The sequence below is a fragment of the Schistocerca cancellata genome, chromosome 3 (genome assembly GCF_023864275.1).
Source record: "Schistocerca cancellata isolate TAMUIC-IGC-003103 chromosome 3, iqSchCanc2.1, whole genome shotgun sequence".
Taxonomy (NCBI): domain Eukaryota; kingdom Metazoa; phylum Arthropoda; class Insecta; order Orthoptera; family Acrididae; genus Schistocerca; species Schistocerca cancellata.
This window is the reverse complement of record NC_064628.1, coordinates 456,833,208-456,859,822: the sequence shown is the minus strand read 5'-3', so window position 1 is coordinate 456,859,822 and position 26,615 is coordinate 456,833,208. Positions and strand designations below refer to the sequence as shown.

At 41.2% G+C, this 26,615-nt stretch overlaps 1 protein-coding gene across 2 annotated transcripts in view; it reads left to right on the top strand.

Moving 5' to 3' along the window:
• The window catches only part of LOC126175225 (phospholipid-transporting ATPase ABCA1-like), a 455,526-nt gene that overhangs the window by 16,888 nt on the left and 412,023 nt on the right, over window positions 1-26,615 (top strand). For both annotated transcript variants that reach the window (XM_049921856.1, XM_049921857.1), the window contains exon 2: window positions 525-873. In XM_049921856.1, coding sequence (XP_049777813.1) covers window positions 570-873 — 304 coding nt within the window. In that variant the 5' untranslated portion in view covers window positions 525-569. The remainder of the gene's footprint in view (window positions 1-524; window positions 874-26,615) is intronic.

Sequence of the window (26,615 nt, the reverse complement as noted above, 5' to 3'; positions counted from 1 at the left end):
TTTCTTTGTATCTCCAATATCTTTTGCTGTTTGGATAGGTATATTTGTTAAATAATTGATCCTTTTTGCAATGTCTCTATAATCTATCATTCCTGACATGTTATACTTGTTGCTTAATTTAATCTGTTATGTATGAAAGGTCTGATTCTGATAGTAGGATAAATAAATGACACCAACATAATTGTGAGATTACTCTATAATATGCTTAATTTCTAGATGTGAAATTTATTCTTGGAATAATTTTTTTTTTTTTTAATTTTTAAAATCTTGGCTTATATCGTGAGTTGTTTCACTCATCCTTCATAATGACAACAAACAGAAGTGAGACATAACTTTTGGAGATTGTTACTGCCAAAGTGATATTTATTTTTCCATGCTGCTGGTGCTACTATTATTGTTGCGCAGAGATGGAAGGGGAGTTTAGGTTGCTTAAGAATAAAAGTAGATGATGAAGTTAAAAACTTATTTCTGTTGGTTGGATAGCTGTGAGATATTTTATGTCTAATTGAATTTTTCTTCCACAGGGGCAACTGTAGTGTGGACACAAACAACCATCACACAGAAGAAGGATGGCTAAACTACTACAGCAGATTAATCTGGTTCTTTGGAAACATGCTGTTGTGAGGAGACGAAATATAATTGTAACACTGTTTGAAATTGTTGTACCAGTAGTACTCATTCTGGTTCTGGCTTGTGTATTACCTGGAAGCTATCCCAAATCAGATGCTGTAGTGTTCGAACCTAAGGATCCAGCTGAAGTGATACATTCATCTTTGGCATTTTATGACACTCGTATATATTATGCTCCTTCTACAAGTTTTACTGATAAACTCATGAATACTGTAGATACTGCTCTACACGGCGTAAGACGATGTAAGTTCCTCTTTGCAGCTATCTTTGTAACATTATATTTCTTAAAGATTACTATGGACCTACCATAAGGAAATAAGCTGCTGCCTTTTTTTATTTTGAAGTGGATTGTTTCCTTAGTGTTTGTTACACAGTACAGTTATGCAAGCCAACAATACGCAAAAGGGAGCTCTTTGGAGCAAATTTTGTCATCCTACTGTTCATGTTTTTCACACAGTCAGTGATTTTATGTGAATGGGAAATGGGAGATAAAATGTTATTTTGCTGTCTAAATGTGCTATTGGAAGCCAGACATGATTTACACAAATTCTTTGGGCATGACATATGATACACTTGTGAATTAAAAGAAAGGGGATGGCAGAAATTAAATAGTCATTTCAAAGTATACTGTTCTAGGAAGCCAAAATTTAATTGTATTGCTGTTACAAAGTAGTTGTACCAATTGTACTCAATTGTATTATGATATTTCTTACTTTTAGTCCCTGTTAGCATATCATAATTAATAACTGACTAGCATAATCAGTTTACTCTAAAGATTAGCATTGCTCTAGTACAGTTTTAATGTTGTTGTTACGCTGGTGCCAGTGAAAACTTCTTATGCTATATGTGACTAGATAATTAGGTTATAACAGCCATGTAATCAGAATTTTAGTGTAGACAATTGGCAAGAAAAGCTGTTTTTACAACTTTCAGGGGCAAGTCTCCTGTTATTGGGAAAGCAGGGGGGAAGGGGGGATCATTGTGGAGTGTTCTGGTACACCTTATGCTTCACATTGGCCTACAGATGAAAATTCCGGGCAGTTATGGTGGGGCTGATTCAGTTTGACAGTTTGCACAAACAAAACGGGTTGTCCCCTTACATTTTGTTGTTGAACCCCACTTTATTTGGCATACTTTGTAATGATGCGCTAGAATTTTATTCCATGGCATTCTAATTAGCGTCCAATTAATGTAGATTAGATCAGATTCTCGTGAGTGAGTGAGTGAGTGAGTGAGAGAGGGGGGGGGGAGAGAGAGAGAGAGAGAGAGAGAGAGAGAGAGAGAGAGAGAGAGAGAGAGAGACAGAGACAGAGACAACAAGACCTGTGCATAGTACAGAATGTGGTTAGCTTCATATCAAAAGGATCAAGGTATGGAGGAGAGATTCTTAAGCAGATGTTACAGAGCATCAGTAAGTTGTGAAAGTATCTGTCATAAGGAGTGGGGGAGACATGAACAATGTGCTGTTGCCTCCTGAAGAACTTCAACCCGAGCCATAGAAAGTCATGGCTTTGCAAGAGTTAAAACATGTTGATGTATCATACACGAGTTCTACAGGAAATTCAAAGCAATTTTCGCCAGCCATTCTCAACTTCTTGATGGACAAGGCGTGGTTTCACATAGCTGAAACAAGTATATTGAATTATAAAATATGAGGTATTGGCCTTTCAGAAATTGATAAGTATTTGTGATACCTCATGATGTGGCAGGGACCAATTTTCTTTGAAGACAAAGTGATTTCAGCATGTTTCATTTCCAGTGTATTCTAGCCCCTCAACAGGTGCCAAACGAACGATGTTCCATGCATTTCCAGGAGGACATGGCTCCGAGGGGGGAGGGGAAGGGGGTTGGGTGCTCATTGCTGTTTAGTCATTAACTGCAGTAAATATAATATTTAGGATTTGGTAGCAAATTAATAGATTATTAGAAAAAACTCTAGCAAATTGTAAGTGAAATTTTTGGTACATTTTTATAAAAATGACAAAATAGAGAGCTTCAGTAATGAAAGGGATCACAGTCCATTCGGTTTATAGTTTTTCTCACCGTAACATGTTGAAAAGAAAATGAGGCATCAGTTACAAAGTTTTTTTTTTCTGTAACAGGCATTTTTAATAATGTGGATAGAGTGGCTGCTCATCCAGTTATTATGTAAGTGAACAGCCAGCCTCAGTTTCTGGACTTAGTGTTTTGTGTCCTGGTTGTGCATTCATATTTTAATAGTATATCTTAACACGTAGACTGTGTGTGCTAATGTGAGAAAGCATGGGAAAAAGTAAATGTGATTTTACCTAGAATTTAGCATGTCTGTTTTTTATGTATTTTGACCACATCCATCTCATAAAGTGCTATAAGAGCACTGATAAGTGCCTTAAACAAGTAAACTAACAAAAACAATAAACGTTGTAAGGAGTTTTTAAACCACTTCATTGTGTATTGACTCTCATTGGTGAGACTGGGCAACAAATAAAACAAGCCAGACAACACACAAAACAAACCAAGTACAGCATGGGCTTCACACATGCCTCACTCAACGTAATTATTTGCAGTGGTAAAAACATGAGATAAGGGCAGAAAGCCCAAAGAATATACAAATAAAGCAGGATTATTCCTAGTGAGCCACTCTCTATGAAGAAAGGCTTTGAAGATTGCAGAATGGTTTACCTACATGAAATACAATGATAAATTATACTCTCTTGCTGTTGTTTGTCAACTGTGGTTGCTGGCTGCCCTTAAGAGGATCCTCACTGCTCTTGGCACTCCACCGCTGGGAGCAGTGGTAAATATGCCTTCTAAAACGAAAGTGATGCCGTATTGATGGTAGGAACATTCACTAAATGTCCATTGATAACCAATAAAATGAACCATTTGCTTCCATTAAGTAGATCTACTGAAATTCCTCAAACACTGATCATGTTTTTCAGTTGTAACACTAACTTGCAGCATGCCTCTTCATGTGATAAATGACGGAACCAGTAGTTAAAGTCCACCTGAAAAGGTTCCAAAATGTTAGTTTAAACCAGCAGTTGTTCTTTCCCCTCTCCCCCCCTCTCCCCCCCTCTCCCCCCCTCTCCCCCCCTCTCCCCCCTCTCCCCCCCCTCTCCCCCCCTCTCCCCCCTCTCCCCCCCCCTCTCCCCCCTCTCCCCCCCTCTCCCCCCTCTCCCCCCTCTCCCCCTCTCCCCCCTCTCCCCCCTCTCCCCCCTCTCCCCCCTCTCCCCCCCTCTCCCCCCCCTCTCCCCCCCCTCTCTCCCCCCTCTCTCCCCCTCTCTCCCCCCTCTCTCCCCCCTCTCTCCCCCCTCTCTCCCCCCTCTCTCCCCCTCTCTCCCCCCTCTCTCCCCCCTCTCTCCCCCTCTCTCCCCCCTCTCTCCCCCCTCTCTCCCCCCTCTCTCCCCCCTCTCTCCCCCCTCTCTCCCCCCTCTCTCCCCCCTCTCTCCCCCCTCTCTCCCCCCTCTCTCCCCCCTCTCTCCCCCCTCTCTCCCCCCTCTCTCCCCCTCTCTCCCCCCTCTCTCCCCCCTCTCTCCCCCCTCTCTCCCCCCTCTCTCCCCCCTCTCTCCCCCCTCTCTCCCCTCTTCCCCCCCTCTTCCCCCCTCTTCCCCCCCCTCTTCCCCCCCTCTTCCCCCCCTCCTCCCCTTTTCCCCCCCATCTCGCCCCCCTCTCCCCCCTCTCCCCCCTCTCCCCCCCTCTCGCCCCCCATCTCCCCCCTCTCCCCCCCTCTCGCCCCCCATCTCCCCCCTCTCCCCCCTCTCGCCCCCCCATCTCCCCCCTCTCCCCCCTCTCGCCCCCCATCTCCCCCCCTCTCCCCCCTCTCGCCCCCCCTCATTTATAATTTTTCCTGTCCGTTGCTTGCTTATCACCATTTTTGGTATACTCAGGGATATTCTTTCTGATAAATTTCTGTTAGTTAATATCGTACTTCATGGGAAATGTTAGGTGTGATTTTGTTCACAACTGCCATAAATAGCATATCGTCCCCAGTGAGAAGTCGTTGAACCTCTTATTTTGAATGACCTCTCAAGTTTCTGCTCCATTTCTAACCCCACCCCATTGGCAGTTGCAAATGATTCTTAGGAGACTGATATAGTGGACTGCAAGAACAGGATTTTAATTCTCCCTCTTTTCTTTCAATACAATATATAATTTGCTTTAGTTTAATTTAGTTTAATTATTTTTCTTTCAATACAATAAATAATTTGCTTTAGTTTAATTTACTTATTTTTGTCCATAGATCATATTTTACAATGGTACTTGATAGGTCATTTTGCAAGTTTTATACAGAATAAACAAAATTTTGTACAAACTTGCCATCGAAATAAGAAAACCAAATTTTATAAGCAATAATAAAACAAGATAATTAATAGTAACCAGTTATTGCAGATGCGGCAAAAAATAGAGAGAAAACAACCCTTTTCAGTAATACACAATAATGGTAAACACTAATACCCTGTGGAGTCCGCCGCTCGTGGTCTCGCGGTAGCGTTCTCGCTTCCCGAGCACGGGGTCCCGGGTTCGATTCCCAGCGGGGTCTGGGATTTTCACCTGCCTCGAGATGGCTGGTTGTTTGTGTTGTCTTCATCATTTCATCATCATCCAGGAAAGTGGCGAAATTGGACTGAGCAAAGGTTGAGAAATTGTACGGGCGCTGATAACCACGCAGTTGAGTGCCCCACAAACCAAACATCATCATCACTAATACCCTGCATTAATTTGCACACCAGTCTTGCAGATGTAAGGGAAATACTCGAAGTTAAATATGTATGCTATACTGCAGAACTACACTAAGACGTATGCTGTATACTAACTGAAAACTGTTTCTCAAAATTGTATTTGCACTTATACATGGAGCTGGAGATGCAGCTTTTCATTTGGACTGTGTGTTCCCTAGGACTGCATTTTCAGCACTACGCTGTATCTTCCTTTTTTTTCCCTGCTCAGGTAGTTGGTTTCCACATGCGGAAGAAATGTTTGATATTATTCTTAATTTCACTTAGGTGACAAAAGCCATGGGACACTTCCTAATATTGTGTTGAACCTTCTTGTGGCTGGCATAGAGCAGCAACTCGACATGGCATCGACCCAACAAGACGTTGGATGTCCCTGCAGAAATACTGAGCCATACTCTCACTGTAGCCATCCATAATTGCAAAAGTTTCGCCAGTGCAGCATTTTGAGCGTGAACTGACCTCTCGATCGTGCGCCATAAATTTTCAATGGGATTCATGTTGGGCAATGTGGGTGGCCATATCATTCACTTGAGTTGTCCAGAATGTTCTTCCAACCAATCTCGAAAAATTGTGGCCTGGTAACAGGACCCAGTCCATTTCATGTGAACACAGCTCACACCTTTATGGAGTCACAATTAGCTTGCAACAGCGCCTTCTTGATAACTTCGGTTCATGGTTTCATGAAGTCTTTGCCACACTCGAACCCTACCATCAGCTCTTACCAACTGAAGTCAGGACCCAACTGGCCAAACCATGGTTTTCCAGTTGTCTGAGATCCAACTGCTATGCTCATGAGCCCAGGAGGAGGCACTGCAGTTGATGTGTGCTGCCACAGCCTGTTAATACCAAATTTCACCACACTGTCCTAACAAATATGCTTGTTGTATAACCTACATTTGTATTTACACTATGTTGCCTGTCTGTTAGCAATGACAGCTCTGCGCAAAAGCTGCTGCTCTTAGTGAGTAATTTAAGGCCGTTGGCCACTGCTGTTGTCCATAGTGAGAGGTAATGCCTGAAATTTGGTGTTATCAGTATACTCTTTGACACTGTGGGTCTCAGAATATTGGATTCCCCAATGATTTCTGAAATGGAATGTCCCTTGAATTTTGCTCTAACTACTATTTAGCTTTAAAAGTATGTTAATTCCTGAGCTGCATCTGTAACCACATTAGAAACCTTTTCACATGAATCACCTGAATACAAATGGCAGCTATGCCAATGTTCTGCTCTTTTGTACCTTGTGTGTATGATGATACTGCCATCAGTTTACGTGCATATCATTATCCCATGACTTTTGTCACATCAGTGCAAGTTTGTTCTAAGAACTTTCCTGCAAATATTGCTTCATCTAATATCCACATCCAAAGATGAGATGTTCCATCAGTTCTCTTTTGATGGTGCTCAGTTCCTTTATGCTGATTATGCTAAGTGGTAGCCAGATATAAAACAAGCTTCATATGTTTCAATCCACCCTATCTGTCATTTTCAGCTTTTTGCCGTTGACATCATAAGTCTCTAGTTGTAGTGTTTGATCATGAAAATCTGTGTTTGGAGGTGCACACAGCTTACCCGTCAAAGAGGTAGTCTGATATACGAGGGTGAGTCAAATGAAAACCTTAAATATTTTTTTAATATTATTTATTGTGCAGAAGTGGTACAAAGCTGTATCACTTATCAACATAATCTCCCCCACACTCAATGCAAGTCCTCCAGCACTTACAAAGTACATAAATTTCTTTGGAAAAAAATTCTTTTGATAGTCCGTGCAACCACTCGTGCACCACGTGGCATACCTCTTCATCAGAATGGAACTTCTTTCCTCCCTTTGCATCTTTGAATGGTCCAAACATATGGAAATCATTTGGGGCAAGGTCTGGTGAGTATGGTGGATGAGGTCTGTGATTGTTGCAACTGTTGTACAGGCAGTGTAAGGCCATGCATTGTCATGTTGCAAAACGATACCTGCTGACAGCAATCCACGTCGCTTTGATTTGATTGCAGGCAGCGGATGACTTTTTAGGAGATCTGTGTATGATGCATTGATGACAGTGGTCCCTCTAGTCATGTAATGCTCCAAAATCATGCCCTTTTCATCCCAAAAGAGAGTCAGCATAACCTTCCCTGCCGATGGTTCTGTTCGAAACTTCTTTGGTGTTGGTGATGAGGAATGGCACCATTCCTTGGTCACACTCTTCATTTCCAGTTGGTTTAAGTGAACCCAGGTTTCGTCCCCAGTAATGATTCTTGCAAGGAAGCAATCACCGTCTCATTCATTCAAAGCACCAAAGAAGTTCTTCACAAGCATCAACACATCATTCTCTCATTTCAGGAGTCAGCTGCCGTGCACCCATCTTGCAGACACTTTGTGAAACTGGAGCACGTCGTGCACAGTGTGGTATGCTGACCCATGACTAATCTGTAAACATGCTGCAATGTCATTCAGTGTCACTCAGTGGTTTTCCTTCACTATTGCTTCAACTGCTGCAATGTTCTGTGGAGTCACAACTCGTTGTGCCTGACCTGGATGAGGAGCATCTTCCACTGAAGTAGCATCATTTGCGAACTTCGTACTCCATTCGTAGACTTGCTGCTGTGACAAACATGCATCACCGTACTGAACCTTCATTTGTCGATGAATTTTAATAGGTTTCACACCTTCACTACGCAAAAACCAAATAACAGAATGCTGTTCTTCCCTGGTGCAAGTCACAAGTGGGGCGGCCATCTTTATACTGATAATGCGATGATGTGTGTTCATCTGCGCTATGCTGCCACCTACAGGCCATTCTGCACACTGTTTGTAGTACGCTTACCAATGTACAGGATAATGGCGTGAAATTTCGTTTTGTTATTACAAATTTAAGGTCTTCATTTGACTCGCCCCTGTACAAGATGCGACAATAAAATAATGAGACTGGCTAGAAAAAATACCTTTACTTACGTGTGTAACCAACAACACAGATATACCTTCAAAGTAACTCCATTGCGCCTGCACCCACTCATGCCATTGGTGTTTCCATTGTTGGTAGCATCTCTGAAACTCATCTTCTTGTATACCAGCAAAAGGCCTTGTTAAAGCTGTTCGGTTGCCCTATACTACTGCAAGACAGACTGAGGTAAGGCTAAAGAAAAATCTAGGGGAGCTCATAGGATTGGTCACCCTGGAAAAAGCATTTGACAGTGTCAAATGGTGCAAGATGTTTGAAAATCCAAGAAAGATACAGGTAGGCTATAGTGAGAGGCGGGTAATATACAGTATGTGAAAGAGCCAAGAGGGAATAATAAGAGTGGATGACCAAGAATGAAGTGCTTGGATTAAAAGGGGTGTAAGACAAGAATGTAGTCTTTTTCAATCTGTACATTGAAGATGCAACAATAGAAATAAAAGAAAGATTCAGTAGTGGAATTAAAATTCAAGGTGAAATGATGTCAGTGATAAGATTTGCTGATCACATTGCTACCCTGAGTGAAAGTGAAGAAGAATTACATGATCTGCTGAATGGAATGAACAGCCTTAGTACAGAATACGGGTTGAGAGTAAATCGAAGAAAGATGAAAGTAGTGAGAAGTAGCAGAAATGTGAATAGTGAGAAACTTAACATCAGGATTGATGGTCATGGAGTAAACGAAGCTAAGGAATTCTACTACCTAGACAGCAAAATAACCACTGATGGACGGAGCAAGGAGGAGGGGGAGGGAAACACTGGTGCAAAATTGTGTTCTTTAACAACTGAGTACATTTTTGGCAATAAAAAAGATCTTACAGGGCCATGTCAGGTGAATAAGGAAGTTGTGGTAGCACTGCCCAACAGACAATGCAGTACGTTGATGGTGCTTTATCATGATGCAGTTGTTATTAATGTGTGGACAGACACAATGGACTCATTTTCAAAATCTCTCACAAATTTTTTGGTAGTATTGGTTCACTGTCTGTCTTAGAGATAAACCATTGTCTGTGCGCAATACACATGTAACTAAAGAAGTGCAAAAACATGCATTTCACCTTTGACATTGACATGTGATTTTACTTTGGTCTTTGTGATTCCTTCAAACACCATAACAAACTTTGACATTTTTTCTCAGGATCATGCTGGAACTTCCATCACCAGTGATAAATCAGCTCAGTAATTCGGGGTTCAGTTCCAGTTGTTTCAACAGATTCGCAGTCACAGTCCTTTGTTGACGTTTTTGTTGCTGTGTGATATTTTTGGGAACTATTTTGGCAGAAAGGTTTTTCATTTGTGGATTTTCAGTCAATGTTATACCAACAGTTTCCTGGTTAATTTTCAGTTTGTTTGCAATCATTTTCACCGTTAATCTTCAATCAGCTTGCACAAGTTCATTCTCCCCGGCTGTTTTGTCCTTTGTTCGTGCTCTTGATGGTTGCCAACTGCAGTTTTCACCTTCCATGTTGGTTGAGGCTTCAGAAAATCTTATGCCAATGAAATTCCTCATTTCCAAAAGCCTGCCGAAACTTCCAATTTTTTTACTGCAAAATTCTCACAGAGTTCCAAACAGAAAGATATGGCACACTGCTGTGCAACATTGTGAGATTCCTTTGTATGCCGAGGAGCAAACACAGGCTGTCACTCTTCAAGCTACTACTCGTGGCACATACATTGTAGATGCACACCACCAGCAGCTGTGATGAGGAAAGACTGAGGTCACACATTACCTTTAGTGGCAGGCTGCATGGTTGCCACCCTACGGAAGAAAAAAATAATTGGTCTCATTACTTTATTGTCACACCTCATACATATATAAAATTGGTGATGTTAATGCTTTAAATTCTGTTGTACGGGATTTCTGTGGTCATAGTTTTGTTGAGAGTCTGATATTATTATTATTATTATTATTATTATTATTATTATTATTATTATTATTATTATTATTTTAAGTTTTAAAATTCTCTGAATATGTTCTGCTGCTGCTCCACATATTGATATACCTTAGAATATATGTGGTGACTCACCTAAAACTTTCACTGCAAATATCTTGGAAAGGGAAGATGCTATTGATGTGCGGCTTTCTCAGAATGGATTGCTAGTCAGGGACTTGAGTTGTTAGGCAATCAACAGATTGTAATAATCTCGAACATACACTTTTTTAAATGGAACAGTGCTTACTCAAATTAATGGACTAAAATTGGGGTAAACTAGAAACTCTAGTGCGAGTCGCTTACAAGACATCATATTTTGAAAAGTTCCCACACTGACACTTGAGCAATACCTGAGGCAGCACATACTAAAGAATAACACAAGTGTGTACACTAGTATGTGGATTCTGGGCAGTAACGAGAGAATTGACCATCACAAGTTGTGTTCTGAATGACCACTGGCAGCGACAATACGCACTTCCAGTCTGGAATGGAGTGACTGCTGCACATGTGCTAGCATTTCGATGGAGATAGCTGTGCAGGATGCAATAATACTTTATTGCATATTATCAGGTGTAGTTGATATGTCTTCGTAGACAGCGTCTTTCTGCTTGCCCCACAGAATAATGTCTACAGGCATCGAATCCTTGGAATTGGCCACAAAAGCACAAGTCCTTTGCACCCAATCCAACAATTTGGAAACAGTTCGTGAACATGTGCTGTACTACTTTGTGCACTATGGGATGGACAGCCATCATGTTGATACCACAGGCTCCTCCTAGTCTGCAGACGAACATCTTCTACTAGTGTGTCAGGAAGCTGTGATACCTGTGCGTGTTCAGTATTCTGTCTGTGAAAAATGGGCCTATGAGCTGATGGTTCACTATCCCACATCACACGTTTACACTCCATGGTGCTAATGTTCCACCTGAACAAAGCCAATGGGGATTGTGAACAGACCAGTAGTGCACATTTCGGTGGTTTATCTGGCCGTGATTGGTAAATGTGGCTTCATCACTAAATGAGATAATGGCACATCTGCAGTATCCTGCCTTAATGCTCATATAAGGAAGTAAACATGATTCTCGTAATCGTTTGCATGCAGGTCTCAATGGAGGGAGATGCGGCAGGGGTAGAACCTATGTTGTTGGAGAATGCATAGGACACTTGCCTGAATCATGCCACTTCCTCGTGTGCTTCTGAGAGAGGTTAACATGTGGACCAGCTGCAGTAGCAGCAAGAATTTCCCCTCTTCTGTCATCATTTGTTTCCTACTGTTATATTGTGTAGATGTTAAACTATGACTTTTTATAACTGGTTGAATAGGATGATAAATAATTGCCGAGATGGTAGACATCTGTTAGGATATCTTGGCACATACACTGTACAAGAAAAAGCTGCATTCTTCCTACAGTCTCTGTACACCATGAGCACATTGGCTCTTTCTGCATTGGTAAATCTCCCGTGTTCCGTGAACTGTTATACACTAACTGACTAGAAGTCGTAATGCACTCAAGGAACACAGAAGCACAGAGTAAGCAAACATAACATCATCATACCTAGCAACTATGCAGGTTGAATGGCCCAAACAAGTGTCAGTGTGGAAACTTTTCAAAATACGATATTTCATAAATGGCTCACACTATAATTCTGCAACGAACCCCACAGACGTCATAATTTATCCTATGTTTAGTTTGTTAGTGTTAGTGGGCATTTTATCCTGAAAAAAAAATTACACTTCCTAAGTATTATTACGATCTGTTGATTGGTTAACGATACAAGTCACCAACTAACAACATTTTCTGTGAAAACAACACATCAATAGCACTTTCCATTTCCAAAATATTTGCAGTGCAAGTTTTAGGTAATTTACACTGCATATTCTACTATATATGAATATGTGGAGGAACAGCAGAAGTCCATATTCAGAGAATTTTAAAAATTCAAAAGAAAGCCATCGGATTCATATCAAAACTATCACCATGGAAATCTTGTACAGCTAAATTTTATTTATTTATTTATTGTCCAGAAACTGGTTTGATGCAGCTCTCCAAGCTACTCTATCCTGTGCAAGATTCTTCATCATCGAGTAACTATTGCAACCTATTTCCTTTTGAATCTGCTATATGCGTTCATCTCTTGGTCACCTTCCATGGTTTTTACCTTCCACGCTTCCCTCCAGTACTAAATTGGCGATCGCTTGATGCCTCAGAACGTGTCCTACCAATTGATCCCTTCTTTTAGTCAGGTTGTGCCACAAATTATTCTTCTCCCCAATTCTATTCAGTACCTCCTCATTAGTTATGTGATCTACTCATCTAATTTTCAGCATTCTTCTGTAGCACCACATTTCGAAAGCTTCTATTCTCTTCTTGTCTAAAATATTTATTGTCCATGTTTCATTTCTATACGTGGCTACACTCCATACAAATACTTTCAGAAAAGATTTCCTGACCCTTAAATCTATACTCAGTGTTAACAAATTTCTCTTCTTCAGAGATGCTTTCCTTGTCAGTCTACATTTTATATCCTCTCTACTTTGACCATCATCAGTTATTTTACTCCCCAAATAGCAAAACTCATATACTACTTTAAGTGTCTCATTTCATAATCTAATTCCCTCAGCATCACCTGATTTAATTCCATCGTCGTCGGTTCCATTGTCGTCAGAAGCTTTCTCCAAGTCTACAAATGCTAGAAATGTAGGTTTGCCTTTCCTTAATCTATCTTCTAAGATAAATCGTAGGGTCAGTATTGCCTCACATGTTCTAACATTTCTACACAGTCCAAACTGATCCTCCCTGAGGTCAGCTTCTACCAGTTTTTCCATTTGCGTAAAAAAAATTCATGTTAGTATTTTGCAGCCGTCACTTACTAAACAAATAGTTCAGTAATTTTCACACCTATCGACACCTGCTTTCTTTGGGATTGGAATTGTTGTATTGGTCTTGAAGTCAGAGGGTGTTTCGCCTGTCTCATACAACTTGATCACCAGATGGTAGAGTTTTGTCGTGGCTGGCTCTCCCAAGTTCCAATGGAATGTTGTCTACTCCCGGGGCCTTATTTTGGCTTAGGTCTTTCAGTGCTCTGTCAAATTCTTCACACAGTATCACCTCTCCCATTTCATCTTCATCTAAGTCCTCTTCCATTTCCATAATTTTGCCCTCAAGTACATTGCCTGTGTATGGATCCTTTACATATACTTTCCACCTTTCTGCTTTCCCTTCTTGGCTTATGACTAGTTTTCCGACTGAGCTTTTGATATTCATACAGATGGTTCTCTTTCTTCCAAAGATCTCTCTAATTTTCCTTACCCCTAGTGATATATGCCTCTACATCCTTGCATGTGGTCTCTAGCCATTCTTGCTTAGCCGTTCTGCACTTCCTGTTGATCTTATTTTTAAGATGTCTATATTCAATTTTGTGTGCTTCATTTACTGCATTTTTATATTTTCTCCTTTCGTCAATTAAATTCAGTATCTCTTCTGTTACCCAAGTATTTCCACTCGTCTGATGCTCTGCTGCCTACACTATTTCATCTCTGAAAGCTACCCATTCTTCTTCTTCTATATTCATTTCCCCTGTATTCGTCAATTGTTCCCTAATGCTCTCTCTGAAACTTTCTACAACCTCTGGTTCTTTCAGTTTATCCAGGTCCCATCTCCTTAAATTTCCATCTTTTTGCAGTTTCTTCAGTTTAATCTACAATTCATAACCAATAAATTGTGGCCAGAGTCAACATCTGCCCCAGGAAATTACTTACAAATTAAAACCTGATCCCTGAATCTCTATCTTACCATTATAATTATAATATATCTGAAATCTTTCATTGTCTCCAGGCCTCGTCCAAATACAAAACCTTCTTTCATGATTCTGAAACCACATGTTAGCTATGATTAAGTTATGCTCTGCGCAAAATTCTACCGAGGAGCTTCCTTTCTCATTCCTTACCCACCAGTCCATATTCACCTACTCTTTTTCCTTCCTTCCCTTCCTTTCTGTACTAATGAATTCCAGTCCCCCGTGACTATTATCACCTCCCTTAACTATCTGAATAATTTATTTTATTGCATCATATATTTCTTCAACCTCTTCATCTGCAGAGTTAGTTGGCATATAAACTTGTACTACTGTGGTAGGCGTGGGCTTCGTGTCCATCTTGGCTACAATAATTCGTTCACAATGCTGTTTGTAGTAGCTTATCTGTGCTCCTATTTTTTTTATTCATTATGAAACCTACTCCTGCATTATCCCTATTTGATTTTGTATTTATAAACCTGTATTCACCTGACCAGAAGTCTTGTTCCTCATACCACCAAACTTCACTAAAAGCCATATCATCTAACTTTAACCTATCCATTTCCCTTTTTAAATTTTCTAACCTACCTGCTTGATTAAGCGATCTGACATTCCACTCTCCAATCTGTAGAATGTCAGTTTTCTTTCTCCTGATAATGATGTCCTCCGAGTAGTCCCCATCCAGAGATCCAAATGCGGGCTACTTTACCTCTGTAATATTTTGCCAAAGAGGACACCATCATTATTTAACCACACAGTAAAGCTGCATGCCCTTGGGAAAAATTACGGCTATAGTTTCCCCTTGCTTTCAGCTGTTCACATTACCAGCACAGCCAAATTTAAAGAATTTAAAATATTAAACTTCCTGGCAGATTAAAACTATGTGCCGGACCGAGACTCGAACTCGGGACCTTTGCCTTTCGCGGGCAAGTGCTCTACCAACTGAGCTACCCAAGCACGACTCACGCCCCGTCCTCACAGCTTTACTTCTGCCAGTACCTCACCTCCTACCTGATTTAAAATATTAATTTTACTAAGTCTGTAAAAATAAGAGATGTGACAATAAAGTAATTTAGTTTGTTGCTGTCAATAGGCGTTGTTCAGTTTGAAAAAATGTAAGTTTGGAGAAAAAACACACTTTCTGAGTATTATTACAATCTGTTTATTGGCAAACAATATGAGCTTCTGATTATAAATCCATTTTGTGGAAATTGTACATCAATAGTATTTTCCATTTCCGCAATATTGCAGTGCAAGTGTTAGGTGAATCACCCTCTATGTGGGAAGGTAAGTCCGTAATACATTCTTAGCAATGTTTCTGTGTATGTTGTAAAGGACTTACCTTTATTAAAAATATTGTAGGGGCCTGGGGTGCTTGACCCCTGCAATGGCAGGGTTGAGTTGAGGCAGTGGGTGGATATCAGCATGCTGACTGGTATTGGCTCAAGAAAATAGCTTTAACCATCAAACATCTTATCAGCAAACAAGCGACAGCACTTGTCGTATCATTCCAGTAGTAGTACCCCGTCCTGGACATGTGTTGATGGCAGCAAGGCTGGTGGTCACTAAGGTAGCAAGTGGCCAATGGCTGGCTTGACCTCAGTGGTGGAGCAGGACTGCTGACTCCCACGAGTCTGCCATTGAAGGCAGGGCATGCCTGCCAATGCAGAGGCCTGCTATGGTTCTTGTAGCAAAAGACAGTCTCCAGCATTGGGGACTGACTCAGCGAGTGGTGCTATCCAGTGACATGAATGCTTGCTCTGAAACACCGAAGACCGCATGTGGCTGAAGTGAGCCTGAGAGTATGCACATTCACACACATGATCATAAAGGCAACAGACACCCAAAGGTACATGTCTGCAGTGATGGTGTAACTGATTATTGAAAGTTCTCTCTCTCTCTCTCTCTCTCTCTCTCTCTCTCTCTCTCTCTCTCTCTGTGTGTGTGTGTGTGTGTGTGTGTGTGTGTGTGTGTGTGTGTGTGTGTGTGTGTGTTTTTTTTTTTTTTTTTTTTTTTTTTTCCCCCACTGCTCCCCCTTAATCTTTCCCTTCCCTGATCCTCTCATCATCACCATCTTCCTCTCCTTTTCTCCTCTCCCTCCTTCTATCCCTTGTATGGTTACCCCACTGAACTCCTTTTGTCATGTTATGCAGCCGTCGTGTCATCTGGAAGAAGACATAACTTACACTATCCTGCTACCCCCTCTTTACGTCATGTGTTCTTCCCTATTCCCTCTCTGCCTTCATATACCCTGGCAATTGCTGACAATAATTGATATTCAGTAATCACTCTCTGCACTTCTGCGGGCATGTACATTTATTGTCTGAGTGGTTGTATGTGTGAATGTGTGTGTTCGTACTAGAAAAAGAGCCAGTGCTCAAAAGCTAGTTTCGGTTGTTTTCTGTTACATGTTTCTGTGCACCACGCACAATTCCTCTTAACTTTATTTTATAGATTTTCCCATCCAGAAATTTCTGTTATTGTTGCACATTGCCAATTTATCTCTCTCCCATCTCATACCATTTTATCTTTGTTACTGTCTTTCGTTACTTATCTGCAAGTAATTTGTCCATTCTTTATTGTTTAATATGTCTGTATTTTCTTCTCCTATGCAGTACCTGCCTTCAGAACCCTCTGTTGCACAATTTGGATGCCAGCTTCTGCAATGGCCCACCACGCTAATAAGTGTCGTACAACAACTCCCTCTTCTCACAGCAACTGCCCCTTCTCAGACATTTAATTTCTGTGCTCCTTTTACGTTTTCTGCACTGCCAACTTTTGCTTGGCTGTGAGCTGATCATGTGTGTTTATTTATGATTGCATTGTATGAGTGCACGGTTTTTTACTGTCATGTGTGTAAATTTACAATTGAGCATATCTATTTATGAACTACCTCCAGCTTCTTTAAACCTTTCCTGACCTTCCTTATAACTTCTTACATAGCTCTGTATATAGTACCTACCATTCACGTCAACCATAAGTTTTTATCACCTTATTTTCAACTTTTTTAATCCCCTGTCACTCTTTTTATCTCCCGAGCATCCAGTTATATCCCTGCTCATTCTATTTCCGCCATTTCTGAAAGCTCTCCTTTGCTCTCAAAAAAACACCAAGCACACATCATCTTCCTGAAATATTGTCTGGCACATGATTTCTCACCTAATGGACTGACCATTAAAATTGGTCTCTCAGGCTGTCATCCATCCTACCATGAGACCCTTCATCTTTTCCGATTTCATCAGTCCCTCACACTCACTAATCTGGTGTTTCATACTCCAACAGCCAAAGCTCAAACCATACGTGGCAGCCTCTATTTCTTTTGCAAAATCCTGAAATCTTTTTACTCTGTGGCCACAACTTCCATTACCTGTTCTCTGCAATGGTAACATTTCTGAGCCATGCGTCCTACTGATGCAGCTGACCCAAACTCCACATAGAACATTGTCTAAAACAATTCCAACCTCCTCCTAACCGTGATCCTCCTCCCCTTGCACCCAGCCATCCTCTGGTTAACTTTCAGGAATTCCTCACTTCTAATCTTGTTTCACCTTTCTTTCCTAAATCCCTCCCTGCGGAATGCAACAGCTCTCCTATGGAACACACAGCTATTCGTAACTTGAAAACCATTCCTTACGAAATCGTCTTTCCCACAGACAAATACTATCCCCAGTAGCTATGAATCATAGTGGCTATGTGCCTGAGTGTCTCCACCAACTTTCTGAGACCTTTGCAAATGAACATCCTGTCCCATAAGTGCAGCAGGACATAAAGCAGCTCCTCAAGGCCAAATCCTGACACCTTAATTCATCTGTCCTCACAGCAGCAACCCCCTGCAGACCTACCTTTTACCTGCATCTCAAACCCCACAAACCCACCCCACAGTTCTCCAGTGATCGTCCCATTGTGGCTGGGTACAATGCTCGCACAGAAAGAACCTCTGCATTTGTTGACCAACACCTCCAAACTATTGTACATACCCTCTCATCCTACATTCAAGACACTGCTCACTTCTTTTACCACCTCTCCACAGTTCGTGTCCTGTTACCACCATTCTTCTTGTGGCCACTGTGAATGTGATCCACCAACATCCCCCATGCCCTTGGCCGTTTGGCCATGGAACAGTACCTATCTACATCTATATACATACTTTACAATCCACCAAATGGTGCTTGGCAGGGGGTACCATGTACCACTACTAGTCATCCTATCCTGTCGCACTTGCAAATAGAGCAAGGGAAAAATGACTGCCTATAGGCCACCGTACAAGCCCTAACTTATCTCATCTTATCTTAGGGGTGCTTACACAAAATGTATGATGGCCACAGTAGAAAAGATCTGCATTCAGCCTCAAATATCAGTTCTCTAAGTTTCCACAATAGTGCCTCATGAAAAGAATGTAGTCTTTCCTTCAGATAATCACATTTGAGTCTACTAGGCATTTCCATAATACTTGGTGTGCTGACTGAACCTACCGATAACAAATCTAGCATCTGCCTCTGAATTGATTCAGTGTCTTCTTTTCATCCGACGTGGTGGGGATCCAAAACACTTGAGCAGTAATAGGTCACACTGTTGCACTATATGCTGTCTTCTTCATAGATGAGGTACTCTTTCCTTAAATTCTCTCCACATTCACCTTCCTGACTTCCAATCTGACGTGCTCATTTGCTTTCATATAACTTTTGGAATGTTATGCCTAGATATTTAATTGATGTGACTGTCTAGTAGCACATTAGTAATGCTGTATTCGAAGATTATGATTTTTTTTTTAAATACTCTTTGCATTAACTTACATTTTTCATATCAGGAGCAAGCTGCCGTTTATCACACCAACTATAAATTTTGTCTAATTCATCCTGTGTCCTTCAACAGTTACTTGATAATGACATTTTCCTATACCCCACAGCATCATCAGCAAACAGCCATAAATTGCTGTTCACCCTGTCTGCCAGATCATTTGTGTGTATGGAGAATAAGAGTGGTCCTGTAACACTTCCATGATCCACTCTTCGTGAATTCCTTGTGTCTGAATGCTCACCATTGTGGACAACATACTGTATTTTATGACTTAAAAAGTTTTTCTGCCATTCATGTATCTGGGACCATAAATCACATGCTCAGACATTCACTAGCCTGCAGTGGTGCACCATGTCAAATGCTTTCTGGAAATCTTAGAATATGGAATCTGCCTGCTATCCTGTGTCAACAATTTATAGGGTATCATGTGAGAAAAGAGCAAACTGAGTTTTGCACGAGTGATGCTTTCTAAATCTGTGTTAATTTGTAGACGAAGCTTTTCTGTCTCAAGGAAATTTATTATATTCAAACTCAGAATGTGTCCGAGAATTCTGCAGCAAATGGCTGCCGAGCATATTGGTCGATAATTATGTTGGTCTGTTTTACCTTTATTATATACAGGAGTCACCTGTGCTCTTTTCCAGTTGCTTGGGACTATGCTTGGGCATGAGACCCAGTATCACTTTCCTAACCCTCCTAGCCAAACATGTACAATTATTTCACACTTGAAGCTCTCTTTGTCAAAAAGGCCAATTCTGTAAACAAAACTGTGGTATTGCTGGGGGGTACTCACGTGGCACCATCATATGCTAACGTATTTATTGGCCATCTGCAGGTATTCTTACCATCCAGTCACTGATAACATTTTCATGGTGCAACGGTACGTAACAGGTACTGCTTGTGTAGTTGCTCTCCCTAAAAGCAGCATCCCATACAAGCAAACCAGTTGCATCTTTACTAGTGGTTACTTGTACATTAGGTACTTGGGCTATGCATGACTCTGTTTAAAAAGAATAGCACAATGTAGTCAAATGATCGAGTTACGAATGTCTGCTTTCATGCCCTGCAGCTAACTCACTGCAAATACTAACCTGTAGCTGTGATCCTGCAGCCAAATAGGCTATGCATTGGCTATAATAGTGTGTTGATAAAATACACAGAAATACAAAATAAAAGACAAATGAATAATTTAATAAAAAGGGTTCTATTCTGATGTCTGTAATTGATGTAGATGACACAGAATTGTGTTGAATAATGTTTGTTCAAAAAAGTATGTCTGAAATAAACGGGAAATGGTCCTACGATATTCAGTTAAAATACAGACAGAAGATATCTTTATCAAATGCAATAATGTTGCGTTGAGAGTGTTACGAGAATGATATCATAATCTCCAAACTAAATAATCATCAAAGATACATGAAAACTTAATTCCATTTCATGATCACAATACATTAAACAGTCATGAGCTCAAAATAGTTAAAGAGTTCAGTATGATGATTCACAAGTTAACTCACGTGATGCAAAGAACCCTAAATCGTACTCCGTCTATTCTCAGTTCTGTAAATCAAGTGGAAAAAGTTAGTTCTACTCTGGAGCACATGCAGACCTGTCAAAGTACAAAGTCCCCTCAAAAGTTAGAGTACTGTAGTGGCCGTTCACCACCCATAATCAGTCACCTATATGACTGAATCGTGCACGTTACCATAGGCAGGTGTGCCTTCTTCCAGCACTTGACATAAAACATTTGGAATTGTTCCCTTGAGCTCGTCCCAGTCTCCACTTGACTATTATAATGTTTCGCTACTGTCTGCTTCTCCATTAGCTGAAGGCTGTCTCCAACAAAAATACGTCATTAAGCTCTACAGATACAATTGATTCATGTTGACCACTTTCCTGCACTAAATTAATGTATTAAAACAATATTTAAATAAAGAAATGTTACAAAAATTCTGTCACTCTCAGATAATTTACAGTATTCTTGTGCAGGAGTGCTCATGTTTAATGACAATAGGCCATCTTGACAGAAGTGTCTCTTGGTTCAGTTTTCAATTGTGGTGTCTGCTAACACATGAGTGACCACTGTTAATTAACAGTTTTTTAATAACACTTGCAGTCAGTATTTAAATAAAGTTACTGGCAAAATAGTAAACTGTTCAAGTAACTACAAAAGTATGACAAAATATGAGGTATTCATGTTGTGTTCATTTGCTCTGTAATTGTGGATAATACGACATTTTGACAAACATTTTCATAATGAAAGCAATGTAAAGACATGTCCGCCGCTCGTGGTCTCGCGGTAGCGTTCTCGCTTCCCGAGCACGGGGTCCCGGGTTCGATTCCCGGCGGGGTCAGGGATTTTCACCTGCCTCGAGATGACTGGGTGTTTGTGTTGTCCTCATCATTTCATCATCATCCAGGAAAGTGGCGAAATTGGACTGAGCAAAGATTGGATAATTGTACGGGCGCTGATAACCACGCAGTTGAGCGCTCACAAACAAAACATCATCAATGTAAAGACATTGTAAATTAATAAATAAGCTTTCAGGGACAATAGCTGTAGTGCAATGCTATCATCTGAGATACTTCCATAAAATTTCTGGTGTGCAACTGCATAAATTTGACTTCTTCTTCTAATATTTTGGCTGAATACCATCCAGCCATCTTCAGAGTGAGCCAAGGTGACTGATGCTCCAGCCCTTGCTACGCCCTTTTAAACCCATGGACCAGACCACTGCGCATGCAGCCACAGATACACAAGCCATTAGAGATGTTGACCAGCGGCAAAGAGGTATACCATATGCATGGAATTATATCTATGACTGCGCGGTTGATCCACACAGAGATATCGATGTATCACTGCAGGGTGCACCATCGTAACGTCTTCGTGAGTTTATTGGAGAAATTGCCAGATTCAGAGATTTGTCCAAGCTGGAGCCACTATCTCTATTAACTAAATTCATTACCAACCAAATTTAAATTGCTTCTTTCAATACTGAATCCCAGAAAGATGAAGTCAAGGCTAAAATTTTGATGTTATCATACACCATAGAGTGCCCAGTGTCAATACAGTGCTCTGGCACCACAAATTTATTAGGTTGCAACAGCTGGGTGTACCTGTGGTGCTCTGTGCATCTCTCCTGGACTGTACATGTTGTCTGTCTGATGTATGAATGGCCACACTCACAAGGGATCTTGTAAACCCCAGGCTTAAAAGCATCAGATCATCTTTAACGGAACCTAGGAGTGCTGCTGTCTTCGGTGGAGGGCAGAAAATCACTTTCACTTTGTGTTTACTGAGGGTCCTATTTCTGATGATAGGTTTCCTACATATGGCAGAAAAGCAATGGATTTAAAACTTTCCATGTCTTCTACTGCATTTCTTATACCTCATTTGTAGTGCCTTTCGTATCTGCTATGGGAGTACCTGTTGGCTTCAAAACCTCTTCGCAGGTGTAAAAGCTCATCCTCTAAACTGCCCTCATTGGCAATGACGTGTGCTGTATGTACCAGGGTTCTGAGTACACTCATCATCTGCGAAGGATGGTGGCAGCTATTTGCATGTAAATATAAATCTGTATGGGCCAGTTTTCGATATACTGAATGTCCCAAAGTGCCACATCCAAAAATGGAAGGCATCCATCTTTTTCGATTTCCATCGTGAACTGAATTTGCCTGTGGATGGAATTCAGATGGTTTAAAAATTCTTTTAGATTGTCTTCACCATGGGGCAGCATCACAAAAGTGTCATCAGTAAACCTCCAAAACACTGTGGGCTTCAAGCTAGCAGGTTCCAGTGCCTTCTCCTCGAAGTTGTCCATAAAAAGGTTGGCCACCAAGGGCGACAAAGGACTACCCATGGCGACATTTTTAAACCATTTGAATTCCATCCACAGACAAATTCAGTTCACAATGGAAATCGAAAAAGATGGATGTCTTCCATTTTTGGATGTGTTGGTACAGTGCAAAGATGATGGCACATTAGGACATTCAGTATATTTAAAGCCAACCCATACGGATTTATATTTACATGCAAATAGCTGCCACCATCCTTTGCAGGCTATGAGTGTACTCAGAACCCTGGTACATAGAGCACGTCATTGTCGACAAGGGAGTCTGGAGGACGAGCTTTTACACTTGAGAAGAGTTTTTGAAGTGAACGAATACTCTCGATAGCAGGTATGTAAGGCACTACAAATGAAGCGAACAGTGGGTATAATAAATGCAGAAGAAGACACAGAAAGTTTTAAATCTATGGCTTTTCTGCTATACATGGGAAGCCTATCATCAGAAATAGACGGATCCTCAGTAAAGACAAAGTGAAAGTGATTTTTCGCCCTCCACCAAAGACAGAAGCACTCCTGGGTTCTATTAGATGATCTGATGCTTCGTAAGCCTGGGGTTTACAACATCTCTTGTTGGTGTGGAAGTTCATACCTCAGACAGACAACAAGTACAGTTCAGGAGAGATGCACAGAGCACCGCATGTACATCCAGCACTTACAAACTAATAAATCTGTGATGGCAGAGCACTGTATTGACACTGGACACTCTATGGTGTATGATAACTTCAAAATTTTAACCTTGACTTCATCTTTCTGGGACTCGGTAGTGAAAGAAACAATTGAAATTTGGTTGGCAATGAATTTAATTAATAGAGATAGTGGCTCCAGCTTGGACAAATCTTTGAATCTGGCAATTTCTCTAATAAACTCACGAAGATGTCACGACAGTGCAGCTTGCAGTGGTACATCGATATCACCATGTGAATCGACTGCACAGCCATAGATCTAATTCCATCCATATGTTATACATCTTTGCCGCCAACAAACATCTCTAATGGCTTCTGTATCTGTGGCCGCATGTGCAGTGGACTGGTCCGTGGGTTTAAAGGGACAGAGCAAGTGCTGGAGTGTCAGTCACCTTGGCTCACTCAGAAGATGGCTGGATGGTTTTCAGCCAAAACATAAGAAGAAAAATAAGTCAAATTTATGCAGCTGCCTGCCCGAAATTTTATGGAACAATCTTTGCACTGCGAAAATATGAAGATGCCCATCGGAGATATTGTTTGTTGAAATCGAATGAAGCAAGTAAAAGTTGTTTATTCAGAGGTTCATTGTGTAAGTGTTTATTCACTCTGAAATATTAACTTCTGTAGTTTTAAAGATATTGAAATATTGTTGTGTCATTGGATGCAACTCATTTGTCTGAGATTGTTGATGTATTCAGATTTGCATTATTACTGTACTGTGAGTTGCTGTCGAATCTCAAAGAGCTGTAATTTTGTCTTCTCCTGTACAAAGGTCATGTGAGTAACAGCTGTCAGAATTCGCAGCTTACGGGTTTTCCCCACATCTGGCCCTTTGTTGACCTACCTGCATCTGGCTTGCATGGAGCAGCTGTGTGACATCCTCATTCCATTGACTTTCATCCAGCCCAGCAAGCAAATTCGTCTTACCTTGTACCAATTCTAGACAGCTGATTAGCTCACTTACATACACATAATGTTATGATGGTGACTGGACTTGGGGCAGGGACAAGCGTCATACTTTGCTCCATAAGCTTAACACCTACTCTCAAATCAACTCCACCTGGTCCTTCTCAAACCAGTGAATCACTTTCCTAGGTATTAATCTCTGCCTCTCAGATGGCTTCTAAATATATCCATTCACATCAAGCACACCAACCACCAGCAGTATCTTGACTAACTGCAGTCATTCGTTCCATGTTAAAGTTCTCTTTCATGCAGTTTCACTATCCATGGATGCTGTTTCTGCAGTGGAAAGCAGGAGTTGTTAAAATATACTAATAAACTTACCAAAGACTTTATTGATGGATAATATCCTATACACCTCACCGAAAATAGTGTTTTGCTGCTACCCAACTTACAGAATGTCCTTATCCATCCCTACTCCAATTCTGCTCCCAATCCTGTGCCCTGTGCATCGGGATGAAAGCAGAGCTCACCATCTGCAGCATCGTCGACAGGACTGACTGTGGACATTTGGTACAGAGCCGAGTGGAAGGTCTGAATCAGAGGCTGAGACGACTCTGACTGTGTGGGCTGCAGATTCCTCGACTTGCGCCATAGGGTGGTGGAGTTTTGGGTTCTGCTGGATAGGTCAGGAGTCCACTACACACAGCAGGCAGCTACACGGGTAGCAGGGGTTGTGTGGCGTGGACTGGGTGGTTTTTTAGGTTAGATGGCCTCGGGCAAGTACAGAAAGGGCAACAGCCTCAAAGGGTGCGGGGCAAAGTCAGGACATGCAGGGACCAAGCAACAATTGGTATTGTAATTGTAAACTGTCGAAGCTGCGTTGGTAATGTACCGAAACTTCAAGCGCTGATAGAAAGCACCGGAGCTGAAATCGTGGTAGGTACGGAACACTGGCTGAAGCCAGAGATAAATTCTGCTGAAATTTTTACAAAGGCACAGACAGTGTTTAGAAAGGATAGATTGCATGCAACTGGTGGTGATGTGTTTGTCGCTGTTAGTAGTAGTAGTTTATCCTGTTGTGAAATAGAAGTGGATAGTTCCTGTGAATAATTTTGGGTGGAGGTTATACTCAACAACCAAGCTAGGTTAATAATTGGCTCCTTTCACCGACCTCCCGACTCAGCAGCATTAGTGGCAGAACAACTGAGAGAAAATATGGAATACATTTCACATAAATTTCCTCAGCATGTTATAGTCTTAAGTGGAGATTTCAATTTACCAGATATAGACTGGGACACTCAGATGTTTAGGACGGGTGGTAGGGACAGAGCATCGAGTGACATTATACTGAGTGTACTATCTGAAAATTACCTCGAGCAATTAAACAGAGAACCGACTCGTGGAGATAACATCTTGGACCTACTGATAACAAACAGACCCGAACTTTTCGACTCTGTAAGCGCATTACAGGGAAACAGTGATCATAAGGCCATTGCAGCGTCCCTGAATATGAAAGTAAATAGGAATATAAAAAAAGGGAGGAAAGTTTATCTGTTTAGCAGGAGTAATAGGAGGCAGATTTCAGACTACCTAACAGACCAAAACGAAAATTTCTGTTCCGACACTGACAGTGTTGAGTGTTTATGGAAAAAGTTCAAGGCAATCGTAAAATACGTATTAGAAAGGTAAGTGCCGAGTAAAACTGTGAGGGACGGGAAAAATCCACCGTGGTTCAACCCCAGAGTTAGGAAACTACTGTGAAAGCAAAGAGAGCTTCACTGAAAATTTAAACACAGCCAACACCGACTTGACAGAAAATCGTAGGAAGTTCTGGTCTTACGTTAAATCAGTAAGTGGATCGAAACAGCATATCCAGACACTCTAGGATGATAATGGCATTGAAACAGAGGATGACACGCGTAAAGCTGAAATACTAAACACCATTTTCCAAAGCTGATTCACAGAGGAAGACCGCACTGCAGTTCCTTCTCGAAATCTTCGCACAAACGAAGAAATGGTTGACATCGAAATAAGTGTCCCAGGAATAGAAAAACAACTGAAATCACTCAACAGAGGAAAGTCCACTGGACCTGATGGGATACCAATTCGATTCTACACAGAGTACGTGAAAGAACTTGCCCCCCTTCTAACAGCCATGTACCGCAAGTCTCTAGAGGAACGGAAAGTTCCAAATGACTGGAAAAGAGCATAGGTAGTTCCAGTTTTCAAGAAGGGTCATCGAACAGATGCGCAAAACTATAGGCCTATATCTCTGACATCGATCTATTGTAGAATTTTAGAACATGTTTTTTGCTCATGTATCATGTCATTTCTGGAAACCCAGAATCTACTCCGTAAG